The sequence below is a fragment of the Triticum aestivum genome, chromosome 5B (genome assembly GCF_018294505.1).
Source record: "Triticum aestivum cultivar Chinese Spring chromosome 5B, IWGSC CS RefSeq v2.1, whole genome shotgun sequence".
NCBI classification, from domain to species: Eukaryota; Viridiplantae; Streptophyta; class Magnoliopsida; order Poales; family Poaceae; genus Triticum; species Triticum aestivum.
In genome coordinates, this window is record NC_057807.1 from 433597076 (window position 1) to 433622796 (window position 25721).

General features: G+C 45.5%; 2 protein-coding genes across 4 annotated transcripts; one reads left to right on the plus strand and one right to left on the minus strand.

The window, feature by feature from the left end:
* Positions 1-5644: 5644 nt before the first annotated feature.
* LOC123112283 (transcription factor bHLH49) lies at positions 5645-15885 on the plus strand. 3 transcript variants are annotated; one of them, XM_044533235.1, is made up of 8 exons: positions 11621-11884; positions 11964-13692; positions 13780-14004; positions 14116-14181; positions 14280-14348; positions 14603-14674; positions 14782-14964; positions 15378-15885. In XM_044533235.1, the coding sequence occupies exons 2-8, from the start codon at positions 13162-13164 to the stop codon at positions 15504-15506; spliced, it is 1275 nt and encodes a 424-aa protein (XP_044389170.1). In that variant the 5' UTR covers positions 11621-11884; positions 11964-13161; the 3' UTR covers positions 15507-15885. The 3 variants fall into 3 exon arrangements, 1 of the variants encoding a protein (XP_044389170.1); XR_006455331.1 differs by lacking the exons at positions 13780-14004; positions 14116-14181; positions 14280-14348; ... (1 more) ...; positions 14782-14964; positions 15378-15885 and adding exons at positions 5645-10773; positions 10874-11527 and having other exon boundaries at positions 11620-11698; positions 11964-13120; XR_006455330.1 differs by lacking the exons at positions 13780-14004; positions 14116-14181; positions 14280-14348; ... (1 more) ...; positions 14782-14964; positions 15378-15885 and adding an exon at positions 5645-10773 and having other exon boundaries at positions 10874-11884; positions 11964-13120.
* Positions 15886-21794: 5909 nt separating this feature from the next.
* LOC123112284 (uncharacterized) lies at positions 21795-25497 on the minus strand. The gene is made up of 5 exons (XM_044533236.1): positions 25334-25497; positions 25128-25249; positions 23875-23978; positions 22431-22485; positions 21795-22356 (listed from the first exon to the last, which is right to left on the minus strand). The coding sequence occupies exons 2-5, from the start codon at positions 25172-25174 to the stop codon at positions 22143-22145; spliced, it is 420 nt and encodes a 139-aa protein (XP_044389171.1). The 5' UTR covers positions 25175-25249; positions 25334-25497; the 3' UTR covers positions 21795-22142.
* Positions 25498-25721: the final 224 nt, after the last annotated feature.

Here is a 25721-nt window from a genome sequence, read left to right on the forward strand (position 1 = left end):
TACGGACGAACGTCCGCAAACTAACTAAACCAAAAAACGAACCGAAATTAAAAAACACATCTAGGGTTTTCAAAAAAAAAAACGATCGATTTTCTAACAAAAATGGGTGGCGGCGGCGCGGCTACCTCGGCGGGCGAGATGGCGGCGGCGGCGGCGATGGGTCGACGGGGGTGGCGGTGGCGGCGGCTCCGCGGGGCGGCAGCGCGGGCGGCTGCGGCAGCCGTCGACGCAAGCGGCGATGACGAGTGGCGGCGGCACGGGCTAGGGTTTCGTTGGCGGACGGGGCTGGCGGGCCTCCCGGCTTATAAAGGCCGGCCGGGCGAGGAGTCCTAGTCGGACACGGCTCGGTAGGTCGGTTACTTTTTTTCTTAAATAATTCTGACGCGCAGAAAAACAGATAAAAGAAATACTAAATGGACTCCAAAAATCCTGAAATAAATTTTCTCCGTCCTCTAAAAATATAGCGGAGAAAGTAAACATTTATTTGGGCTTCTCATGCAATTTTGAAAAACGCATTTTCCCCTAATTCAAATAAAATAGCAATAAAACTCCGAATAAAATTCTTATTTGATTTTAATATTTTTCCTCCAATATTTCTTTATTTTGGAGAAATCATTTTATCCCCTCTTTTTTATTTTCATATTGGAAATATTCGGAGAGAAAAATAATTAAAACCAAATGATCCTATTTCCAAAATTTGAGAAAACTCAAATATGAAAAAAAATGAAATCCCCAACTCTCTCCGTGGGTCCTTGAGTTGCTTAGAATTTTTAGGATCAACCAAAATGCATGAAAATATAATATGCAATGATGATCTAATGTATAACATTTCAAATTGGAAATTTGGGATGTTACATTGTCGGAGTACTCAGGGCTGATGAGGAGATGATTTTTGGTGACAGGCTGGGCTGCCTTTGGCTTAATGGCCGAACAAGCGCCCATGATGAGGCTGCCAAGCCGGATGGTTTGCCCCAAAGCTAGGGTTTCTCCGGAAGTGATGTTGTCCTTGATGACAAGACGAGCCATCAACCCTTCTGTCGACGGCAGAGAGGAACTCTCAATGAAAGCACCAATGTCGGTGTCAAAACCGGCAGATCTCGGGTAGGGGGTCTCGAACTGTGCGTCTAAGGATCGAAGATAACAGGAGGCAGGGGACACGATGTTTACCCAGGTTCGGGCCCTCTTGATGGAGGTAATACTCTACGTTCTGCTTGATTGACTTTAGTGAGTATATGAGTTATAAGAGTTGATCTACCTCGAGATCGTAGTAGCTAAATCCTATATGTCTAGCTTGTATGATTATGATCGCCCCTACGGACTAAACCCTCCAATTTATATAGGCACCGGAGGGGACTAGGGTTGTACAAAGTCGGTTTATAGAGAAAGGAAACTACACACGTGGACTACAAGTTTGCCATCCACGCAAAGGAGAGTCCCAACCGGACATGAAAGAAGGCCTTTTGTCATATATGTTCACGTCCCATCAGTCCGGGCCATATCATATAGGTCGGCTCCCCGAGGACCCATAGTCCAGGACTCCCTCACATGGCCTATAGGCAATCTGAGATTGGACGGACCGACGGCGGCGCCGACAGAAGGAGAAGAGCTTTTCTTGCGGAGGAGGAAAAAGATGATAGATTTTTGGTAGTGAGATGCGAGATCCTCCATGATTTGAAATGTAGGTTATCAAACACGAGTGCACTATATCGTCGCACGCATGCACCTGCACAAGCTTTCACATAAACGTACGCTCGACGATATTCACGTGCGCCTCGATATCCATGTAAACATCATTTCATACGTATATATAGGTATCTAAAACATCAAATTGACATTACTAGGTTTGACCATATTGAACTCATTGTGCAGACATTCACTCCAGAATAACAAAACATCGGGACGGTGAAAACCAGTCTACGGAGAGAAACTCGAAAGCTCCTCGACACTTGGGTGTTTGCAGGCGTGTCTCTATGTATCTAGTTCTCCATGGGGATGGCTATTTCTGTCCATCTTCCCCCGTCTCATAATATAAGACGTTATTATATTTAATATAATGAGTATGAGTGACTAATAAAAATTAATTATTTTTTGTCTATGGTCAATGGAAAAAATTACTTAAAATTATATCTTTGAAACTTGTTGAAACTAGGCATTTTTATGCAAAAAAGGTAAGTTTCATCATTGAAACTTAAAGCTTTTTGAGGATTTTCTTTTTTACCATGTTTTTGTGCGGGGCTCATCTACTTCATGAATCGTGAGGCAAATTGAGTGGACGGCAAGGCTTGGCAGGTGAGTGCCCCCGCGCTTACGTACCCTTGCGAATTTCTGATTTACTCTCCACTGAATTAAAACCCTACATTCTAGTAGCTTTTGAGATACGTTGCATCTTGCGGGCGCACAACCACCGTTCTTGGTATAAAGCAAACACCACCTTAACAATTTTTTACCAGTTTAAGATGCGTTGGATGGGGATACATGCATGCACATTTTCCGCAAAAGAACTCTCTTCCCTGATTGGGCCGATATGGATAAGCCCTAACCATGCTCTTCCTTAACTATACGCATCTCAGACTCTCAGTTACTCCAATAATGCCCAATCTCTCTAAGCTAGCAACACAACACAAAGGTGGGTGCACTAAGCTAAGCTAGCCAGTAGATCTCCAAATCTTCGAGAATGTTCGGCTAAATCTGACAGTTAACTTTGACGCACTATCAAATTAATCGGCATTAACAATAAGAAAGCCTCTGATGCATGTACGAAAAACAAAGGGGGGCGTGCAAGTTGGTCGCCCATGGTGACGCAAACGAGCTTTGGCACGCACGCAAAAGTCTGCGTACGTACCCACTTTGCGGTAGTTTACTCGGCGAAACCAAACTAAGTTCGTCAGCGCACCAGCGCTCGATGTGGATATATGATGGGAGCCGGATAACGAAGGCCATTAGCAGCACTAATCAATGATCAAGGGTACTACTGCTTCGACTGCACACGTTACATCGCCATTAAACTAAGCTAACACTAGCCCCCGTCGCCGTCGAGCTAATTAGACTCCATGGCGTCGACGCAGCTAAAGCAGAATGAGAAATTTATCCGGTGGTGTGGTACTACGTAGCGCGAGAATCGACGGCCGTTTCGCCGGCGGGCGGGGCCCGGGCCGGCGGGAGCCTATGCGGCGGCGACACGAGACGGCGCGGGGAACAGCCGTGGGCGGGGGTCGCTGTCGGGCTGACGCGCGGCGCTGCATCTCGCCGCGCGCGTGACGATGGTGCGTGCTTCTCAGGTGTCGCGCAACGAGGAGCCTCGTCTCGACCCCGAGACGCCTCTTCTTCCGTCGCCCGCAATACTAGTAGTAGTATCCTTTTTCTCCGGTGGTTCCCGTTATCATATGCGTTTCCCGTTTTGGGTGCGTGCTTTGATTTGCTACACGGTCTGCAGCCCTACACCACCAACACTTAAGGCCTTAGGCTGGTCATAGTGGGAGTAACTTAGCAAGTAACATAGCACATTCCAAGACAAGTTTGCTTATGTGGCATATAGTTAATGAAGAGAGAGGTGTTTGAAGTAACATAATATGTTACTGTAACATAACGCAACCCAAAGCAAAATGAGTCTATAATGTAATAAATGCAATCATCTATGATACTACTTGTATATTACTTTGCACTATGAAGGTAGTAACAAAGACTAGTGTCATATGCATGACACTAGTCTAAGTTACTTTCCACTATGACCAGTCTTATACAATGGAAGGTGCTTAGAGAGATGCTTAAAAAAATAAATTGGATTTTTCTTAAGCACCGATACCTATTTCTACAGGAGAGACGCTTAGTTAAGCGTCTATCCTATATAAATAAGCACCGGTGCTTAAGAAAAATCTGATTTATTTCTCTAAACACCTTCCCTAATCATCTCCCTAATTAGCTCTATTTGTTGTGTTCGGGGGCATACGAGGGTGTGACAAGAAAGTAAAACAAAGTGCCCCACGACAGCCAAAATCTTTTGTGCTCGTATCTTCTTGCTACATGACAAAGAAACAATAAAAAGATATTGATTGGTCCAGGCGTTTTGGCTCCCGAGCTCTGATGAGTCCGGGAGTGTACAAACAAATCGTTAAAAATACTAAATAAATTCGAAAAATTCTGGATTTTTATGTGGAGAAAGATGGTTGAGTGCGTGATGTCCGCGTCAAATTTTAGAGCATTGGATGCCTGAGTAGCTCTCAAAAAAAGACAAATTTGAGGTTTGTGAGAAAGTTTACCGTTTATGCACTATTCGGCCTTGATTTTGCTTTTTTTCTGTGAGCTACTCAGATGTCCAAATGCTTTGAAATTTGGAACGCACCTCGCGCACTCAAACATCTTCCATGCAAAAATATGATATATTTTTTGAATTTTATGTTTTTTTTAATTTAATGTTCACCAGGTGCAGGTGAGCCTGGGTTTAGAATTGGATATTCGGTATTGATTGATTTTTTAATTGTCTCAGGGTGGGACATCTTGACGCTGTTGATGTAGATCCTAGCGTAGTGGATGTGGGAGGGCCCCTGCAAAAGGCTTGCGTATTATTGCATTGATAGGTAGAAAAGAGTGTTAGTAGCATTTACAGGAACAACCTCTGACGGGCACGAACGCGCAGCGCGGCGTGGGTCAGGAGGTTAAGCATACAACAGAAAGGGGTGTATGCATCCCCAAAGCAAAAAAGGAGGGGGACTACTCGCCGGGCAGGATGAGGCCGAGTCCTCGGGCGCCCGCATGAGCCCAGCCGCGGGCTTCCTCCCTGATTGTCGCCACGGTCTTAGAGATGGAAGGCCGGGCGGCGTCGAAGACCCATGCGTTGCGTTGCTTCCAGATTAACAGGGATTACATCATAAACAGTAAAGTAATGAGCAAGATGAAAAGCCTTTCTACTAGCCAACACATGTGCTGCTACGCTCCTTCTAAAAAACTGAAGCTTAAACCACGGGGACGAGAGAATTGAAGTTATCTCTCTGAATATATGGTACCCCATCGATCTATCATCCCCGGACTGCCACACCGACACCACCTCATGGCACTCCATATCAATCATCACATCCAGGAACCAGTTTTGAAGGTTATTTGAGGACTTAAAGTTCAGGAGAAGGGCTAGAGATGCTTCCAAGCTCTTAGAGAGTGTGTTTTTTTCCGTTGCGGGAAAACATGTGAATTTTACAAATCATATTTTATTTTATTTATAGATAGAAAACTTGGGACACATCGAAAGCCAAGCTCTCGTGTGATTGTAATATCTCATTACTGACAAAGAATCATTCAAAGAATTATTTTTGAAAGGAAAATATGTACAAACAAGTTGCACATAATGCTAGAGTCGGATACACATGTTTCTTTTTAATTAGGGGAAGATCTCCTCGTTTCTTTAGCAAAAATCTATTTTTTGAGAAGAGATTCCCATGTTTTCTTTTCTTGAGAACCATGCTCCTGTGATGGATGCCCTATGTTCCAGTAAGACCCAGTTTGGAAGTACTACATTTGGGCCTACAGCTGTACGAATCCAGTAAAGGCTAAGCCCAGTATAACTACTTGTCTCTCAGTACTGTAGGGCCCAATAGAATTATAGCCCAGTATAACTACGCGGATTGAACGGGCCGGAATCCCATTTCGACCTCATCCACGACGCGACGCACCCGCCGCGCCTCCGGCGCACGACGCGCCCACCCTTGCCATCGTCTTCAGTGCCCTCGCCGGCCGTGACACGCTCGCTGCACGCCGCTCGTTCCTCCTCCACGCTCGCTGCCACAAGCGATGCCTCCTCCCACTGTCCCCTTCTTCCTCACCTCCACCACGCTCGCCACCGCCGCGAAGCCGCAACGGCAGCAGCTACCGGCTCAACCGCAACCGCCGTCATGCGGCGCCAAAACCCCAGCCGACTCCCTCGCCGCGGCGTACACCGCGCGCATGCGGCTCAACCCGCACCTCGCGCTCCGCTTGTTCGACCACCTGCTCCGCTCCGGCGCCGACCCGGACCCCATAGCGTACGCGCTCGCCCTGGCCCGCTGCGCGCGGGAGCGGGCCCACCCTGCTGCCGCGCAGCTCCACGGGCACGCCGCCAAGAGCGGGGCCGCTTCGCACCGCCGCGTGCGCAACGGGCTCATCCACGCCTACTCCGTCTGCGGGATGCTCTGCGATGCGCGCAAGGTGTTCGACTATGGGCCCGAGGTGGATATGATCGCCTGGAACTGCCTGCTGCGAGGGTACGCGCAGGGCAGGGACGCAGGAGCACTCCGGGAGTTCTTCGCGCGGATGCCAGCCCGAGACTCGGTCTCTTGGAACACGGTCATTGCATGGTGTGTTGTGAATGGGGAGCATGAGGAGGCAGTTGCGGTGTTCCGGGAGATGCTTGTAAGCAGTGAGTGCCAGCCTGATAGGGTGACATTGGTGAGCGTAATCTCGGCAATTGCGTACTTGGGAGCACTTGCGCAAGGGCTCTGGGCACATGCATATGTTTGCAGGAAAGAGATTGAGGTCGATGAGAAGTTGAGCTCAGCTCTAATAAACATGTACTCCAAGTGTGGTTTCATTGAGGGTGCAGTTTATGTGTTTGAAAATTCGTGTGCACTGAGGAGCGTAGATACTTGGAATGCAATGTTAGCTGGTTTCACAGCAAGTGGCTGCAGTGAAAGAGCTTTGGAGCTTTTTACTAGAATGGAGTCATCTGGGTTCGTGCCTAACAAAATTACGTTTAACAGTTTACTGAATGCTTGCAGCCACGCAGGGTTTGTCGAGGAAGGTGTTGGTTATTTTGAGAGAATGACAAATTCCTATAGTATTGTGCCCGACATTGCCCATTACGGTTGTATGGTGGATCTATTCTGCCGTGCGGGGCTGTTTGAGAAGGCAGAGGAGATGATTCAGATGATGCCAATGGAGCCAGATGCTGCTGTGTGGAAGGCACTGGTTGGTGCTTGTAGAACTTACAAGAACTTTGAGTTGGGAAAGAAGGCAGGACACAGGCTTATTGAGGCTGCACCGAATGATCACGCGGGGTATGTGTTATTATCCAACATTTATGCGCTGGATGGCAACTGGAAAGGAGTGCATAAGGTGAGGAAGCTGATGTTGGATTGTGGAGTGCAGAAAGTACCTGGGAGCAGCTCAATAGAACTTGATGGTGTTATTCATGAGTTCATATCTGGAGATAAAAGTCACTCAAGGAAGAGGGATGTATATCAGATGCTAAGTGAGATATGCCAGCAGTTGAAAATTGCGGGATATGCTCCAGACACCTCCCAAGTGCTGCTAGATATTGATGATGAGGATGTGAAAGAGAGTTCACTTGCTCTTCACAGCGAGAAGCTTGCACTTGCCTTTGGGCTGATTAGCACTGCACCTGGGACACCTATTAGGATTGTAAAGAACCTCCGGGTCTGTGGAGACTGTCATAATGTGATAAAACTTCTAAGCAAGATTTATGGGAGGTGCATTATTGTTAGGGATGCAAATCGATTTCATCGTTTCAGAGAAGGGTCTTGTTCTTGCGGAGATTACTGGTAACCTTTCAGATGAGCTGCAGTTCAGTTCTGTTTAGTTTTCTTGTTACACAGAAATATATAGCATGCTAGAAATATTCTGGCAATGATTATACTTGTCCATTTGAGAAAGATTTTTAGATGTGCCATGAAGCTCTTGACTCGATTTCATGTCTCTTAAATGCTAAGCTACCCATAAACCAACACCATGATGACCACCCTCTTGTGTCTCAGCAAGTTGAAACCTAATTATTGTCCTTTTCAGTCCCCATGATTCAATACTGAACATGAATCTGAGATGTATGCCCTACGCAAAAGTGCCATTAAATTCCGATAATTATACATCCTTTTAAATGGTAGGGACTAGAAATCATCAATTACCTGATACATACTTAATGCTGTTTTCCGAATGTCATTACTGTCATCATACAGTTGAGGATGACTGCTTCACATAAACTCACATTTGAATGAGAAAAACTTAAGCCACAGGACCAACTAGGCCTTCTGCTTTTAGTTTTGGCCTGTGAACTGACACCTTGTCCGTACATTTTTTTTTCATCTCACACCATGTACTATTAGCCTTTATGCTATATTTTTTTTTGCACATCATAGATACGTCTACGTTGTAGTAGCCTTGTAGGTACATCTATATTTGCAGATTCTCCGTAAGCCATTTGATTGCACATTCTTTGGCAAAGGCTGAGGTTGATGGATTTAACTTGCTGTTGTGTTCTTTGGTAACTGCCCTTGAGGGCATCAGAAACTCATGCACTAAATTTTTTAACTCCTGGGATAGCAGTTACCCACTACCACTTTTATGATAGTATTATTATCTCCCTTGCTACCTGTTGTTGATTTCGGAAGAGACATGAAGCATTCTGCACAAGTGATAGTAATTATTGAATTTATGAACCATCTAAAGATTGAGATTGGTAACAAGGACAAAGATCGACACTACTGGATACAGTAATCACTTCCACCGTGCTCTTGTTATTACTACCTGGTGGTCTGGTGGATGTAGGAGCTTTGCTTTTGAACGAAAGGACAGTGGATGATGCAAACGCATGCCTATTTGGCATTATAGCATGGGTGCTGTCTGACGGGAAGGCTTCCTAGGTGTAAGTATCACATTCTTGAAGGTTTAGTTGTCTTTGCTAGCAAAACTTTGCATGATTGCATCAAAGCCACTAATCTTAAAGTTTAATTCTTAGATGTCAAAATTGAATGTTTACTCTTATCTCTGCAATTATATTAATATTTGCATCTGTATGTGATATTTTGCAAGGACATCTTCATGATAAAGAGGAAGGGTGTAAAGCATCGTACATCTTCACTCTTCACATCATATGATGTTTGCCATTGCTTTATAGATAGCACCAGACTTAGGGAGACTGGATAACAGTTAATCTAATCAACCTTGTCCCATGTAAACCAGGCGTCCTAACATTTGTAAGCAATTGAGTTCTTAGGAGGAAGCAAAGCTGGGTAGTTCTATCTTCTTTGTGAATTATCATGAATGGACTCATTCATTCAAATGGGTAGTTTACATTCTAGTTGATTTATAACTGAATTAGGAATCTCCAATAGTGTGACGCCAGCTGTCTCAAAGTTTTGCTGCATCCGACTTTGGGTGAGGTAAAGGGGAGAGAACTCCAAAGACAAACCGAGTTATCTTTCATGCAAACAACCGCTTTGGCATGAGAACTAACACAACATGGAGTGTTTGAGCCATTATTTAACAATTTATAGAGAGCATTTTTCTCTAACAGTGAACTGTTGTGTTTAGCATTCATCCAAGAATATGTGGAGCGGTGTTAGGAATAACTAATGCAAGTGCCCTTAGGCACCAGAAAGTTCTACACGGCATTAGTAAGCGACCAGATGTGGTACATTATGATTACAAATTGATTTTTTTCTCTCTCTCCACACAAGGCAACATACACACGCATGCATGCACATACGCACACGCACATAATGTTATATGATAGTGTAGAATGCCCTAGCTCCACGCCAATCATTAACAGGTTGGCCTTAATAAACAGTCTGCTGCCCTTATCAACACTATTAGTTTATTTTCCTCTTGGGGGAAGTTCTTTAGTGTTCCCCAGATATGCATTTTGTATTTTGCACCCTATGCCCTAGTTTGTAGCTTTAATCACTGCTCTAGAGTATAATAAGACCATTAGCGTACGCCATAATGCATAATTAGGATTTAGAATAATCGGTAATTTTTACCGCTTTGTATGAATCATAGCCCACAAGGAAGGTTTCACCTAACATCGACCTTTACCAAAAATATACTCACTTGCATCTCGCGTGCAGCTGGCTTTGCCATGGACTCATTGGACTGTGCTTTGTTTATGGTTTACAGAAAGGTGTAACATACGCTTTCCTAAGCACAATTAGAGATCTTGTACCCTAGCACATGGGAACAAATGCTGAATTAACACAGAGGTGTACTCACATTGTGGAGATACTATGGGCCAACTTGCCCTGTAATCGAATCATCCATGTTCAACTCAAATCATTCTTCCTTGGTAATGATCCCATTAAGACTGCTTTTGTGCTCTTTGCTTCTCGATACATCTTGGTAGTAAGTGTTTGCACAAACTTTTGTAGCATGTAGTACAAACTATGATAGGTATGGTGGATTGTTTGGCCGTTTTCTTTTTTCTTTTACTTTGAGGAAGCTTAGCATGTTCGAATCAAATCCCTTTATAGCAAGTGTTTGCACAAACTTTTGTAGCATGTAGTACAAACTATGATAGGCATGGTGGATTGTTTGGTGTTTTTTTTTACTTTGAGGAAGCTTAGCATGTTCAAATCAAAACTCTTTATATTTGTTCTGGATCATAGATAATTTCTCTTGATCAAAAACCTAAATCCTTTGCTGTGTGCTGTTCTGATGATGTTCAAATTTTAAAAGGCGAAGTTGTGATTATTTTTTTCCTGGGAAGAAAAAAAGACATCCGTTCAGAACTTGCTAAGCAGGACAGTCAATACAGGGAGCAGATTCTGAGAGATGAACGAATCCGATGTCGAAACTCTTACCCCATTCTAGCAGGGGTGTGTATTTTAGCTTTAGACTTACCCGCTAAAGAGACGATTGCCAGCTAATCTCACGCAGACATTATTCCATTTGTTTACTTACAGCTCTTTGGCTGCTATTTGTTGGAGCTTCTTTTGTTTGCAGGAATCAATCCTCTGCTCTCACTCACACCGGACGGATGGATGGATTGTCCTGCTGCCAACATGTAGGGCCTAAACTCATGTATGTAGTCACTCTCATCACATCAGTACTGTTTATTTGCTCTAAATTATTTCTCTTGACAAGCTCTTGTCTTCAGCTCATCCTCTGTTCCTGCTGACAGCAAGCGCCTCCGCGTCACCCGTCGATACGCTGCTCTCGCGTGCTATCCGTCCGTGATGCGATGCAGGCGCATTCGCATTGGCGCGAGAGAGCACGGATGGATGGTACTGGAACACATGAATTTGTGCGGCAATGATTGGAGAAGGGAGACATAGATCTGCGGCAACCTTTCTGGCGAGCATAATGATGCAGAAGAAGATAATCTGGTGGGCGGTCGGGTCCAGTTCCATTCCTCAATGACTGCGGTGCACGACGGGGGTGGCATGGCATGGCACGGGTAAATGCCTTGTGCCGAGCCCGGCCAGCGCTGCCGTGCACAGGACTGGCAAAGCGCGTGCGGACGGACACCGGGTCGTGGACGGCGAAGGCCATGTCTAGGGGCTACCCTAACAAAACCAGCCCCGTCTACGATACGGTCTTCTTCTCCTCCTCGTTCTCAAAGATAAGATGAGGAGGGAAAAAGAAAAGCGGAGGCAGAGGTAAGCTGGGGAGGGGACTGGTCTAGGAATCTATCTATCTATCGAGGCTTGTTATCTACTGTACGTAGCAGCAGCAGCTCGTGGTCCATGCCCTGGGGCTGGAGCTCGGCAGTTTGAAGTCGTATCCTTTCCAGTCTTTGGCCCGGCATTTCTCTCTCAAGATTCGCTACGTATACGTACGTACGCCCCTCCCTTTGCCTTTTTATTTTCTTCTCTTCTCCTTCCCGCTTTGGGGCGAACAGTTTACTAATGGCTCCACTAATGTTAGGCAGATGAGGAGGGAAAAGGCATGGATGGAGGGAGGGACGCTGCTGTGTTGAGTAGAAAGATAAAGAGGAATGGAGGAGGTAAGCTTAGCTGCAGTGCAGGGGAATAACTTGCAGTTCACTTCTTGCAGTGTTAATCAGCACAGATGGTTGCTGCTTCCTTCCTTGCCGATGCTTTTCTTAAGCCCTGATTTGAAAGCTTAAGGGGGAGGGAAGGGGGAGGGGGGCAAAAGCGTGTTTGGAGTGAATAAAAGTATTGCATGGGTGGTAGGCTTTAACTAATCTAAAGCTAGATTCGAGCCTTCGCTAACCCCGAGGCTAACGAATTGTTTTTATCCTACTGCAGCCACAGAAAGATTGAGATTAGGAGAATCTCAACTCTGCGAGAAAAAGCATCTCCAGCAGCTGGGGCAGACCGCAACTCCTCCTCTAATCAATCAAACAAAGGTTTCATTTTCAGCTCTGAATTTCGCAAGAAAAAGAAAACGGTACAATTCCTACTACTCCTAGTACGAGTTTCCTATACGCTCGAAAGTCCAAACAAATCTCACCTAAACCCTATCAATGATGGGATGAAATGAAATGGAGCGAAAGCGGCGATGCTTTGCCGTGGGGGGCAAAATGGCGAGGCCTCGATCGCAGCCCCTCCTAATGTTGACCACCAATTTCCCTTGAGCAAAAAACTAATGATGGCGATCATGGAGGGCGTGTAAATAATTGCCCGTGTCGACCGATTAAAGAAGTGCAAACAGTCAAATAATGATGAGCGGGGTGGGTGCACAAGTTTTACAGCCAGGCAGGCACCTTGAGAAAGCGAGCATAAACTAATGCCTGCGAGGGTTGGCAATGTCAGGGATGCCTCTTTACGCCTGCTCCTCTGCTCTGCTATGAGCGGTGCGGTGCGATGCCAAGCAAGTAAGTAACCAGGGAGTTGTTACTAAAGGAAAGCAAAGGTAAACACCATGATTAAAGGGCTGTTAACAAAGGAAAGGTAAAGCGGGGACGATTAAGGTGCCCTAACACATTTTAAAGCTTATTAAACAAAACAAAAACTGGCCATGGATGGCGGTGGTGCCCAGTTTGTGACTAGGAGGAGAGCAGAGGACTAAAGCTGTTTGTTGCCTCTCTCTTCTTTCTCTCTCTGGTTAACCATGCATAAAAACTAGTAGGGCCTCTGGTGGTGGTGGTGGTGGTCAAGAAGAACTAGTAGTAGTACTAGCAGTGTAGTCCTACAAATGCCACAAGCCTTTGCCTCCACACTCCCTCTAGCTATGTAAGCATGGTCTATGCGTCTCCCTCTTTTCCTAGCTCATCTTCTTCCTACGCCTCTCGCCGGCACACCTAGCGCCACAATCTGCAGCGGCCGCCCCTCCTTTTCTTGCCGTTTCTGTCCATAGTCTCGCTGCCTTAAGAGCTTTTGCCCATCGCATTGCCCATACGGCCCTGCCCGACCAGAGCACTTCGTCTTCTCTCCCGGCTGCCTCTCAGGTTCTTTCGGCCAGCGGAGGAATCCATTTGCTCAGCTTGTTGTTGGAGCAGGAGCCATGGACATGAACGAGAGCAGCGAGAAAGGGATGGAGGGCAATGGGTCCTCTGGCCCAGGCGGTGGCATCCCCGTGGAGTGGCAGAGCCAATTCAGCGGCGGCGGCTTCTCGGCGCACCAGCACCAGCAGCATCCCCACATGATGGACTCCTTCGGGTCCGGCATGTGGTCGGCGGCCTCGCAGCACGGCGCGGGGTTCCTGGCGCCGGTGCCCGGGTTCCTCCCGCCGCCTGGCCTAGGTGGCCATTTCCCGGTGGACTCGGGCTTCATCGAGCGCGCCGCGCGATCGTCGTGCTTCGTCGGCCCCGGCGCCGGTGGCGGGATGATGGGCGCTGGCGCCTTCGGCGGGGCGGGCGATCAGCAGATGGGCAGCGCTTTCGGGGAGGGGTACTTGGATCATCGTAGGAAGGAAGGCGGGGACAAGGCCGAGCCGGAGCTCGCAGGGAGCGGCGGCGTGCCGAGCTCGGAGGCAGCCGGCGGAGACTGCTCGTCCAAAGGGTCGGACTCCAAGAAGAGGAGAAGGCCCAGCGAGGTATATACTGCCTGCTGTTCATCGTGTTTCCAGCTTCAGTTCAGTACTTTTGTCAGGTGTTCAAGAACGAGCTTGTGCTTCATTCAGGTGATGGGAGGCGATCAGGTTCAGTCTTCCAACGTGGCCGCTGACTCCGCAAACGAGAGCGCCCAGAGCAAAGATAAAGGCGAGGAGAGCAGCCCGGCGACGGGGACGACGACCGGCGGCAAGTCCAAGGGGAAGGGTGCCAAGGAGAGCTCCGAGAAGGAAGACTACATCCATGTCCGAGCCCGGCGCGGGCAGGCAACCAACAGCCACAGCCTTGCCGAAAGGGTACACAGTTTTTGCTCACCGCTTCCTCGTTTGATTAGCATGGATGCAGTATGTATGCATTTGAGCACACGAGTGGTGTTGAAACCATGGATGTTTTTATCCTTTGCGCAGCTAAGAAGGGAGAAGATCAGTGAGAGGATGAAGCTTCTACAGGACCTTGTTCCCGGCTGCAGCAAGGTACTCCCTTTTTCCACCGAAAGAAGTTGGTGTTTCCGATCAGTGCTGGTATTTCGTAGCAAATGTAAAGGATGTTCTGTGTCTTGGACTGAATTCAGGTCACCGGGAAGGCGGTGATGCTCGACGAGATCATCAACTATGTTCAGTCCCTGCAAAGACAAGTTGAGGTAACGACCAACAATTCGTCTGAGAATCTATCTAGGCAACGTGAACATACTAGTAGGATTTTAGCTTTGAACACACTCGTGTCAGGTGAGTACAATCACCGGATACAGATAACTGAATACTTTGCTCTAGTAACTAGGATGTCAGTGATCACTGGATACAGATAACTGATCGATAGTGTGTTCTAGTAACTGGTACGTCAGTGATGGTAAACAACCACCAGGGTTTTGACACTCGCTCCCTTTGCAATTTGCAGTTCTTATCGATGAAGCTGGCGACAGTAAACCCGAGGCTTGACCTCAACATAGAAGGGCTTCTCTCAAAGGATGTAAGAGCATCTCATCGCTCATACTACTAATTTCCTTCCACCAGTAGCCTTTCAAGGAGTGTCGAACTAACCATGCATGCCCAATAATACTCCCTTGTCAACAACAGCTTCTTCGCTTCCCTGGGGTATCTTCGTCGTCGATGGGGTTCTCTCCGGAGATGATGCACCCGCAGCTGCAGCTGTCGCAGCCGGGGCTGATGCAGGGAGGCGCCGCCGCCATGGCAAACTCGGACGTGTTCAGAAGAATCATGCAAGCGCAACTAGGAGCAAAAGATGGATCCCATTCACAGGTTAGCGTCTCTTCAACAACTGGCATATACATACCTTGTTTAGTTACTCCAGCAACGAGGTAGAGGATGACACACCTCATTAAGATAAACAACTTAATTTGCTCCCAAAACCATAGTACCTCAGCAGTCAACAGTTCCCAAAGATCCACTACCTACCAATGTGCTAGATAGACCATAGTGTGACTGAGGCCTACGCCGGCCTGTAGGCTAGCAGCTAGCAGCCTATTAGATCGCCAGTAGGAGTATGAAATGAATAATTTGAACAAGTACGTGCATGCATACATAGGTACCTAACGTGTGCAGCAGCTTCATGCATAAACAACATGTGGATGATGAATTACTAACATGTTGAACCTAAGCTTGGTTGCTTGCTTATAAGGTTTCCGTTTGGTTTTGTTGTTTGGATTGCGCAGATGGCCCACGCATTGAATGGCCCGTTCAGCGATCACGTTGCGCAGATGGCGTACCCGTCCATGGGCTCCTCGCACTCCCACTCGCAGGACCTCAGCATCAGGCCGTCCCAGGACGCCTACCAAATGTGACGGGAGATGCCATTGCCAGCCCCGCGCGTGACCTGAGGCTGAGAGCCACCCGACCCGAGTTTGTTTGTCCAGCTAGCCGGCCTAGCTATCAATCATCTGACCGCCAACGGGACGGGCTGCAGAGGCCACATGCACGAGCAATATGACCACTGAAGCTGCTGCTGCTGCTGCCCGTGCGTGCGTGCGTGCAGTGCACAGCTGGAGCCTTTAACTCCTCCCGTGCGCCGTGCGTGCGTGGCCGTGTGTAAATCGATCCATGGATCATGGATGGATCGGTCGTGTTCTTGTTGTATTCGGGGCTGGAACTGGAAAAAGGGGTCGAGCAGCCCCACGGGGTGAAATGAAATCCTGTGGCGTGGAATGGACGGGAATTGTGCTCTGTCTGCATTTATGTGTGGTGCACGAGGCGGTGGCAGTGGCAGCGGCTGATGAATTGCTGCTGCTGCTGCTGCAGGATATCTCATCTCAGGGACGCAAGCACAAGCACAACCAGCACGTCCCAGAACTATGGGGGTGCATGGCGGTGTTCAAACATCGAACGGGAATCTCCACCTGCACGAGTACGAAAGAATGGCAAGATGATTAAGCGTCTCCGTCGATTGATTCAGTGCTCCAGGCCAGCACGAACGTTTTTACCAGCCCCGGGCTACCTCATCATCTTCTCGTAGCGTGTTCGTGCGTGGCCGTATGGCAAATCGATTTGCTAGCTTCAGGCTCGCTGATGCGTTCGCATGCATGGTCACACGACACGACGAAAGCCGTAGCGCCCAGTGCATGCAGGTGACGCCGAAGCGGACAATGCTAGGCGCACGGGTGCACGCAAACCCACAACACAGTACTTTTTACTACTAAAACACGAGTCGATCTTCGGGGTGGTACGTAACGTACTCCCTCCGTTCACGAATAAGTGTACTTCTAGCTTTTGTCCTAGATTAAAGTTTTAAAACTTTGACCAATTTTATAGGGAAAAGTACTAGCATTTATGACACTAACTTAATATCACTAGATCTATTTTGAAATATACTTTTATGATATATCAATTTGATGTCATATATGTTATCACTCTTTTGTATATAGTTGGTCAAAATTTCAAAACTTTGACTTAAGACAAAAGCTAGAAGTACACTTATTCGCGGACGGAGGGAGTACGTGTATTCTTCTCTGCCGGTGTCGTGTCGTCGCTAGCGGTTCCAGCCAGGACAAGCGGTTTGGCACGATTAGGATCAGTTTAATTCCTCCAACGAGGGGGGGCTCTGCTTCTAGCGATCTAAACGCTCTTATATTTCTTCATGGAGGGGGTACTTATTTACATCTGCCTGTGTCCTTCACACGTCGAAAACACTGGCGCAAGGCGATTTTTTTTTTTTTTTTTTTTTGCGAATAGCATGGCGATTTCGTGAACGCCTTTTTTTAGGCAAACTCGGCTGTTGATCGTGCAACGATTTATCTAGAGACAAATATAGGAGAGAGAGGTCGATCCCGGTTGGCGGTACGGTCGGAAACCCCCAGCGAAGGCGACGGCGAATGGGACAATTTTCTCGCCGTGCATGCGTTCTGCTCCTCGCGCATCTCCACACTCGTCTTGTATTCTTGTTGGCCGTAGAGACACGTAAGCGTTCTGGCCGGCTGGTTGGCTGGCTGTCTATGGCGCAGCTATGTGCCGCCTGCAGCAATTCCTATCGCATGGTCGCCTGCAGGGAGCCGGTGCTGGGCTGCCCAGTGAACCCCCCCCCCCCCTCTCCCTACCCGGCCTGCTGATGTCACACTGCTGTCACCCTGTTTTATATACACACGCAAAAATATTAATCATGCATTTGAAAAATGTTAAGCATGTATAGCAAAATGTTAACCATGTGTAAGAAAAATGTTTGTGACATTGAAAAAATGACAAGTGCTTAAAAAAGTGTATGTACCATTTAAAAAATGTTTATACAATTTACAGAAAATATTCGACCAATTAAAAATGTTTCCTACATTAGAAAATATATGTACCATTTAAAAAATATTATGAAATCAGAAAATATTCGACTGATTAAAAATTTTTCGTACATTAAAAATATACCTACCATTTAAAAAAATGTTCAACAGTTTCAAAAATGTTTTTCTCATATTTTCAAAAAAATGTATACAACGTCAAAAAAAATTTGTTTGCTTGAAAAAATGTTTCATACCATTAAAAAATGCATATGACATTTTACAGAAACAATTCGTTGATTCAAAAACAAATTTGTGACATTTAAAAATATGTTTGTTTTTATTAAAAAAATGTACAATTTGTATTAGGAAAAAAATGCTACTGTGTATTCAAAAAAGTGTTCAAAACATGTGTTTTCAGAAAATGTACATCATGTATTTGAAACATGTCCAAATTGTCAAAAAAAGAGTGTTTCACGTGTGCTCTAAAAATGTTGTATACTGAGGAAAAAGAAGACATGGGGGGGGGGGGGACCAAAAAATACCGACAAAGAAACGAAAAGAAAAGCAAAAAAACCAGAGAAAATGAATTAAAACAAGGAAGAAACAAAAGTATAATGAAAGAAAAAACCAATGAGAAAACAAAGAAAACCATAGCAAAATGAAAAAGAACAAAAACCAAGAAAGCCTTTGAAAAACAAATACAATGAAAGTAAAAAGGAAAAACGAAAAGAAAAAAGTTGTAAACCGGACCTGCAATGACCGCTACGAGGCGGAACAAGCGGACCTACACGCGCAGTGAGCATGCGTGCTAAAATGGGTTGACCTGCTACTGTCGCCCGTATGTGATTCCTATTAGGAATCATGGCGACATATAGTCTTGGTGGGCTGTCTACGTGCTTTGCGGGGGTGAGTGGGTCGACCAAGGCTGGGAGACAGGGAGCAGCCGTTTCCTGCTAGGTTGTGGCCCTTTGCGCCGCTTGTGTTGACGTCGGCATACATAATGATCTACCTCGATCACAACTGTAAAGAAAGCTTTTGATCAAATGTCTATTTTTGACTATAAGTTTTCATAAGAGTAAACTCTTTTTTTGGCAAGACGGGGGGGGGGGGGGGGGGGGGGGGGGGAGTACTTTCGAAAAATCTGATTTATATCAACTTTTTTTTACTTGTGAGTTGGGTTCCATTCCTTTGAAATATTTGGTCTTACGAGTGTCTAATTTTAGGAATAAATCGGAAAGGAAAAGATGATGTTGTCTAATTTTAGGAATAAACCTTTGGATGACCTCTCTTTCGCTAAACATTTTTTTTCACAAAAAAAAACCTTAGTTAAGGTGTACCTTGCAAAGGTTACCTCCAAAGTTACCATAAAAAATGTTACCTCTAAATTACTCCGATAATGTCAAGTGGCGTAACACATTTGCATTGGTTGTCGCTACGAGAGAGTTTTGCTGGATTTTTTTGCACCGTGGGAGGATGGGGAGAGTGTTGTGCACATTTTTCTGTGAGATCTGATTTTTAAAATGAAATATCTCGCAAAGCGAGCTTCTAAACTATTTTCATAGTCGCATTCCTCATGTCGGGACCTCCGAAGTTAGATCCCATATTGACAGGCTTTGATGAATTCTTTTCTGGACGTTATGTTCCCCCATCAAGAACTAATTTGTGTCTCCACTATAACGTACTTGTGCTTCATGCTGCAACAAAGTGGTACTCACCACGGGCAATGTAGTCCCATGTGCTGCAAGTTATGCTTTCTGTGTACTGTAACTTGCACTTGCATAGTAATGTGCTTGTGCTTCACGCCGCAACAGATTGTACTCCCATGTACTGCAAGTTGTGCTTCCCGAGTAGTGCAACTTGTGTTTATGTTACAGTACAACCTGTACTCCTTGATGCAACATGTACCTCCTGCACAATGTAACGTGTACTTGGGTGCAACTTGTGCTTCATGTGTGGTGCAACTTGTACTCCCCTGTGCACCTGAGTAGTGCAACATGTACTCCCCTGTGATGCATAACAGGGCACACGATGCGCATCATGGTACAACTTGTATTCCCACCTTCTTTTTACAGTACACGGGAAATTAACAAAAAAAGGTAAAGAAAAAACCAAAAGAAAAAGGGAAAAAACCATTTTGTTGGGAACACAGTACAAAATAAAAATATCACTACCCGTACAAACACACCCATGAACACTATACAAATGCATGGATAGATCAGTATCACCAATACAACGCAACGGAGATGAAGTAGACGTTGATAAAGATTTGCAGATTCCCACAACTAGTCATTACCTCCCAGCCGTGAGAATTTTCCCCAATCGAGACGAACGTACGACCCCTCTGCTATACAAGCGTACCATATCAATGATTCGGCAACACTTCGTCATCCAAGACAATGAGCTACCAGAGAACTAGAGACAAAGTAGCCTTCTAGCGAGAGAAAGATCACACAAATGGAAGGGGGCGCAATCTTGGACTTCTGTGTCTTTGGGGGCTGCCCCTCCACTCTATATTTATAAATGGACAGGGAGCATGACTTGGAGGAGGGGCAGCCCCCTCCTAAGGCCAGCAAACTAAGGGGATGGAAATCCTCCCACGACCCCACCCCCGCACCAAGTGCCTTGCCCCCCAAGATGGGAGGGGCCACACCACCTTGGGCCCAATGTGGCCCATGTGTCTGCTCCCTCTTGAAATAGCCAAAGGGAGAAAGTTATAGGGCCTTCCAAAACATTCCTGGATCTTCCAGGGCCTTTCGGGGCACTCTCAGAACATTTTTGAAACATTCAGAACACTTTCGGTGCCTTTCTCACATTCTCCTATGATCTTCAAGTACTCTATCAAACCACTAGCCACTAAGCGTGTGACCCTGAAGGTTTGGTAATATGCGAATATGGCACGGAACACCTTCCGGTCAATAATTAACAACGAGATCTAGGCACCCATATAAATTCGCACACATACATGAAGATCTTTGTTGAGATTTTGCTCCCATACACAGATCCATTTGCTTCACAATATGTTACAAAATCCGGGGCGAAACTTTAATTGGTATCTTTGTGAAGCAAATCTTTGACCACAATAGCAAGTTATCTTCATTATCGGCTTGTTCTCCTTTCCCGTTGCGTATTCCAGTAAGCCCGTGATCGTTATCTCACTGTATCTGGCCAGACCGTGATCACTACCTCACTGTATCTGGCCAGACGGTGATGGATACCGTAGTACGAGTGGGCCTAAAGAGTATCTCTCCATCATCGAAGAAGCAAAAACCCCAAAGAAACCGTTCGTATGAAGGTCCACGATATTCTCATGGTCTAAAGACGTGAGTATACGTCAACACATAATATGAAAATATCGACAACAAGGTGATGATTGAATCTCATAGTATATCATAAGTTGGATCTATCAAATACCATTATTCGGCCAACAATGTGTTCTCATTATTACCAATAAAAGAGGCATCATCGTACACCGCCAACCATGCTCGTAGACCGACAACTTTGACTTCGTTGCAACTTCACCGAAGAGCACTGCCCTGCCGCGAAGGACAAGACCTCCACAATCATGCTCGACGATCTATCGACACTGGAGAGAAAAGACATAGCCCATAGAAGGCGGGCATTTGCCGCTCCGGCCTTGAGAGGGCGGCCAACCTGATTCGTCTAATGCTACATGCATGTCAAGTGTGCTACAACTGCCCAACACTAACAACCAATGGTCGGCCCCAAAAGGGCTCGCCACCGTAGACATCACCCTCATCTTACCATCACTAGCTCTCGACCAACCACTTGACCGCAACCCAGGTGTTCCTTCCAAGAGGTCTAATCTCCAAAATGATGCTTCCATCAAGGTGTAGCCACTGCCAATTCGACAAGGCAGAACTACGATTTCACCCGAAGACTATAACTCGACTACTCGAGAACTAGAGGATGGGAGAGGGGCCGAATCTCCTCGGTGACACCTTCAACAAAGAAATATGATAACACCCACGGGCCTTGTCATCGCCAGTAACGAGTAGCACCCCACCATCAGATATCTGGAGCCTGGAGCTCCTCACATACTGGTCGGAGCACAACCCACACCACCACAGTCTCGACCCGAGAGCTGAACCAGGACACAATCCCAAGGTGCACCTCCACTTCGTGACCTTGAGCGTCGCATCCCAAGCCACCTCACTAAAGCTTCCTCATACGCATCGCGCTAGTTGGATAAAACGACCAACAGGGAAACACCATGCTGCCGGCTTCCCTAGAGCTGGCCCGACATAAAAGGAAGGTTGCAGCGGTTTTAGGGTTTCTCCCCGCGCGCCGCCCGAGGGATAACACAGTATGATATCGCAATACTTAATTCGAAGTGCATATTGATACTCAGAGTAGCAGCTGGTTAATGTTTTACCACAAATACTCAGCAACCAAATAAAATACCAAGAATACAATTCTTCCCAACAGGTAATACTGAAACAGATTCAATGAAATGAATGTAGCATCGCCTACAAACAAGTAAGGCAGTTTAAAAAAAAAACTTCAGGTAGCATATACCTTGAGACTTAAGACAAAAAATTGTTCCCAACAGATGCTGAAACCGGTTCGACGAAATGAATCAAGCATCGCCTACATACATCTGCTGGACGGATTTTTATTTCCTGATACTTGCATGCTTCGGGTTGTTGTAGTCTTCGGACTTGAGAACATACAACGACCCACCAGCCTACTGTCATCCCATCAGGTCTCCTTGGATACCTGTCTCTTGGCAGGTGTTAGATTGTTTTCTGTTGCCGGAACACCTGCATTACTTTTTGGCGAGGCTTCAGCTACCACAGATGGAGAATCGTTCTTCGCAGAGGAATCTGCTGCTGATGGAGAATCCCTCCTTTCATGGTTGTTCTTCTCTCGGAGAAAATTTGCCGGGTTCGCATACGAACTTGTGCATGGCCACCTAAGAACGAAAAATGGAGATGATTGCTATATCCAAATTTGAGATATTTACACAAAAGCACATAGGAAACACACCTGCTTGAATGGATGGTTTCGCCTTCAACAATAGTTTCTTCTTCAAAGATTTTTCCTATTAACAAAGAAAAGGATGAGGAACTGAACATTGACATGGTCTAATAGCAAAAAGAAGGACCAACATATAATTAATAATAATCAGGAAATTTGAACACAATTATCAGTCATTTACACAAGTTTGCAGACTAGCGATCACTACTGAGTTCTGAAAAAAAGGCAAACATGCAAATTGACCAAAAAGACCACCTCAGTAATGAGATGTCACATTCAATAAAGTCACTTCTATACTATTTTCCCCTGAGAATTCATTTAAGTAGGAGTCTGCTAGTGGACACTAGTAAAGTATATGGAAATTCAAAAAGGAAATGGCAGCTTATCAGAAAATGTGACCATAAAGTATGTAACTATTCTTAATAATTTTCAATAGTATGTTCCCATAACCATAGATTCATAGTGCTTCAACATGTTGATCAAATCACTTGTTATATAAAAGGGCCAATTTACAAATAACCATATACCATGACTACAATGCTGACTAAGTCACATGGCCCCATATTAAGAAATAATGGATCATTGTCAATATAGATTGACAAACTAGGCATGAAGATCAAATATAGCATGTACTGGTGCATAAATAATTACAATCAAAGTTCATACCATATATGCAAAATATCATGTGGGAGTATCATTCATTGGCAAAAAACATAGCCACGGACCCATAGCTCTTGACTTGTTGAAACTTAGGGTTACTGGTAGTAAGTTAGCTAATTTAACAATTAAAATGTGACCTTCAGATAGAGATATTTCAAAATCATGTACTCCCATTAGATTTTCAGTTATCGATATCTGGCTGACTTGTGAATGAAAATGCGCAAGTTATTTCCCTATTACCAGGCAGATAAACAACAAGACAGGCTATATTTTTCCATTTACAATATGAACCAAGTAACTCACTCGAAATCAGATGAGCTTAAATCAACCCTACCTCTACATAGTTGGAAGTCGTACATTAGAAAATACATAAATAGAAACACCATCATAGTTCGAGATCTACTATCAAGATACGATGCCTGACGCAGAGGTTGTGTGCTTGATTGTATGGAGCTCTGTTCTCACAAGGCTTGAGTAAAATTTGCAATAGAATTCTGCCCTTAACTTAGTTCTGGAGCAGATAGCAACTAATATGTACGATTTGTCCTGACCCACACTGAAGAAAACTTAAACAATACAAGTACGAGGTTTAATTCCTTTTGCTTATTTCATCCAGTTTTTCTGAAAGCAACTTGATGCATTGTGAACAAATGACAACTGCTACAATATCAGACGAAAATAGCAACCTATCTGACATCAAAACAAGTTTTAGAAAGTTCAGAATACTAGGTGATTATATACATCTATTAAGGTGAATCTATTTAATGCATGAAGCTGAAGACTTAAGAAGTACCTCCGTCAGAAGCCTTATTAGAGAAGTATTTGGCCTTAATGCGTGCTGCAAGTTCAGCTTGGTATCTGTTTACCTTCTGTTCATGCTCCTCAGTTTCCGGTTCACTGCACATGAGTAGGCAAAGAACTTACGATCATGTTTCATGATTTCTTACAGCAACAACAAGCAGAAGATAAAGTCTGTAACAAATGAGTAACTGTGCTCTGTCAAGGATGGGCTAAGATCTAGATGTTCAAAATTCATGATCAATTTGGTCCTGAGGTGACATGGAAGTATCAATTTGTCTTTTCCGAAGCCCATGTGTATTTAGTTTGTCTCAAACTTTCAATGGTACAAGATTCCCGATAGAAAAGGTTCAAATATTTACGGCAAAGAAAATATTAGATGGAATAGAGGTGGCATGTTCAGGTTAATTAGGATATAAAGAAAATACATGACTGTCGGAAACATAAGAACCAAAGCCTCCTTCATTCTGTCATTGTTTTGCCTTATTATTCTAGCCCTAAAGTTATATGCCACTTCTTCTCGCAAAAGAAGTAGTATGGCACTTCCACTTGCAAAAAAGAAGCGATATGCCATTTCAAATGATAGTAAAGCGTAACATCCTGGATCACTCGAAACTTAGTCCAGCACAGACCTACGGAATGGTATTTGTGAGCAAAAATGCAGGCTGTCCTTTTTCATAAGATAGATTCAACTTCACTACTATATTGCTAACAACTTGGTTCCAGGTACTATATTTATGGAACTGCAGCCTTTGGTCTTGTGTTCAAACTAATTTGCACTTACAATTTATTGTCAGGCATCGAGAAAAAGCAGAGCTTGCGTCTCAATGCATTGAAGAACGAATATTAATTAGAAGCCTAAGAGTAGGCCGAAACAACCGGCCACGAATAAAACGGCGTCCAACGGCTGACAGACACTCGTTACAACCGACAGCAATGTATTCTATCCTCATTCAGCATGTTACTCCTACCTAGTCAAAATTGTACTAAAAATTAACTTCTCCAGCATGGGTTTATGTACAATTGTTTATGTACATATGAATTCTGAAGGATCAAAATTGAACAAAACATAAAGCGCATAATCGTGAAGTCTACAATGGCATCTTTCGTGTTCTCTAGAGAACTCCATATGCTGAAGTGGAAAAGCAAACTTGGAGGAAAACCATAAAACTGAATGGTGTGCTCCTCCCGTTGTGCACAAAGAACATTGCCGCTTTCAGACATTATTAAAAGGCAAAATTGACTCACCCCACTGCATCCATTGCAGTTGCAGGTTCGGTCTTGACGTTGAGCATGGTTCCTCAGTGCGCGGCCAAACGCCGCCGGAACCTCCTGGAAGAAGGTTAGCCGCCACGCGAGCCCGCAAGAAACTGAACGCGTTGGAGAAAAAATGAACACTCGGATTACCGCGAACAGAACGCGAGCCGGTTAGGGTTCGTCACCAGCAAACCTACCGAATCGAGCCCGGAGGGGTGCCAACTCCACTCCAGTCCAGTGCCACGGGGGAGAAGAAGCCGACGGCGGGGCTGATGGGGAGAAATTTCTCGGGGGTGGCGAGCTTCGGCGGAGGGAGATGAGGGGGGCGCTGTCGCGGGGGGCGGTGGGGATGGCCAGGGGGGAGTGAAGGAAAGTCTGGGAGTCAACTGGGAACTCGCTTTGACCCTCTACGAATTTGATGGGCCCTTCTGGTCAGACTGGCAGCACCGGGGTGAGGTCGCGTTTCCAACGGCGTACTCGTAAATGGTAAGGTAAAAAAAAAAAGGAAACGACGTAAATGGTGAAGAGTAAAGTGACAGCGTGGTGTATGCGCGCATTCTTTACTCTATTTTGTTTAAATTGGCA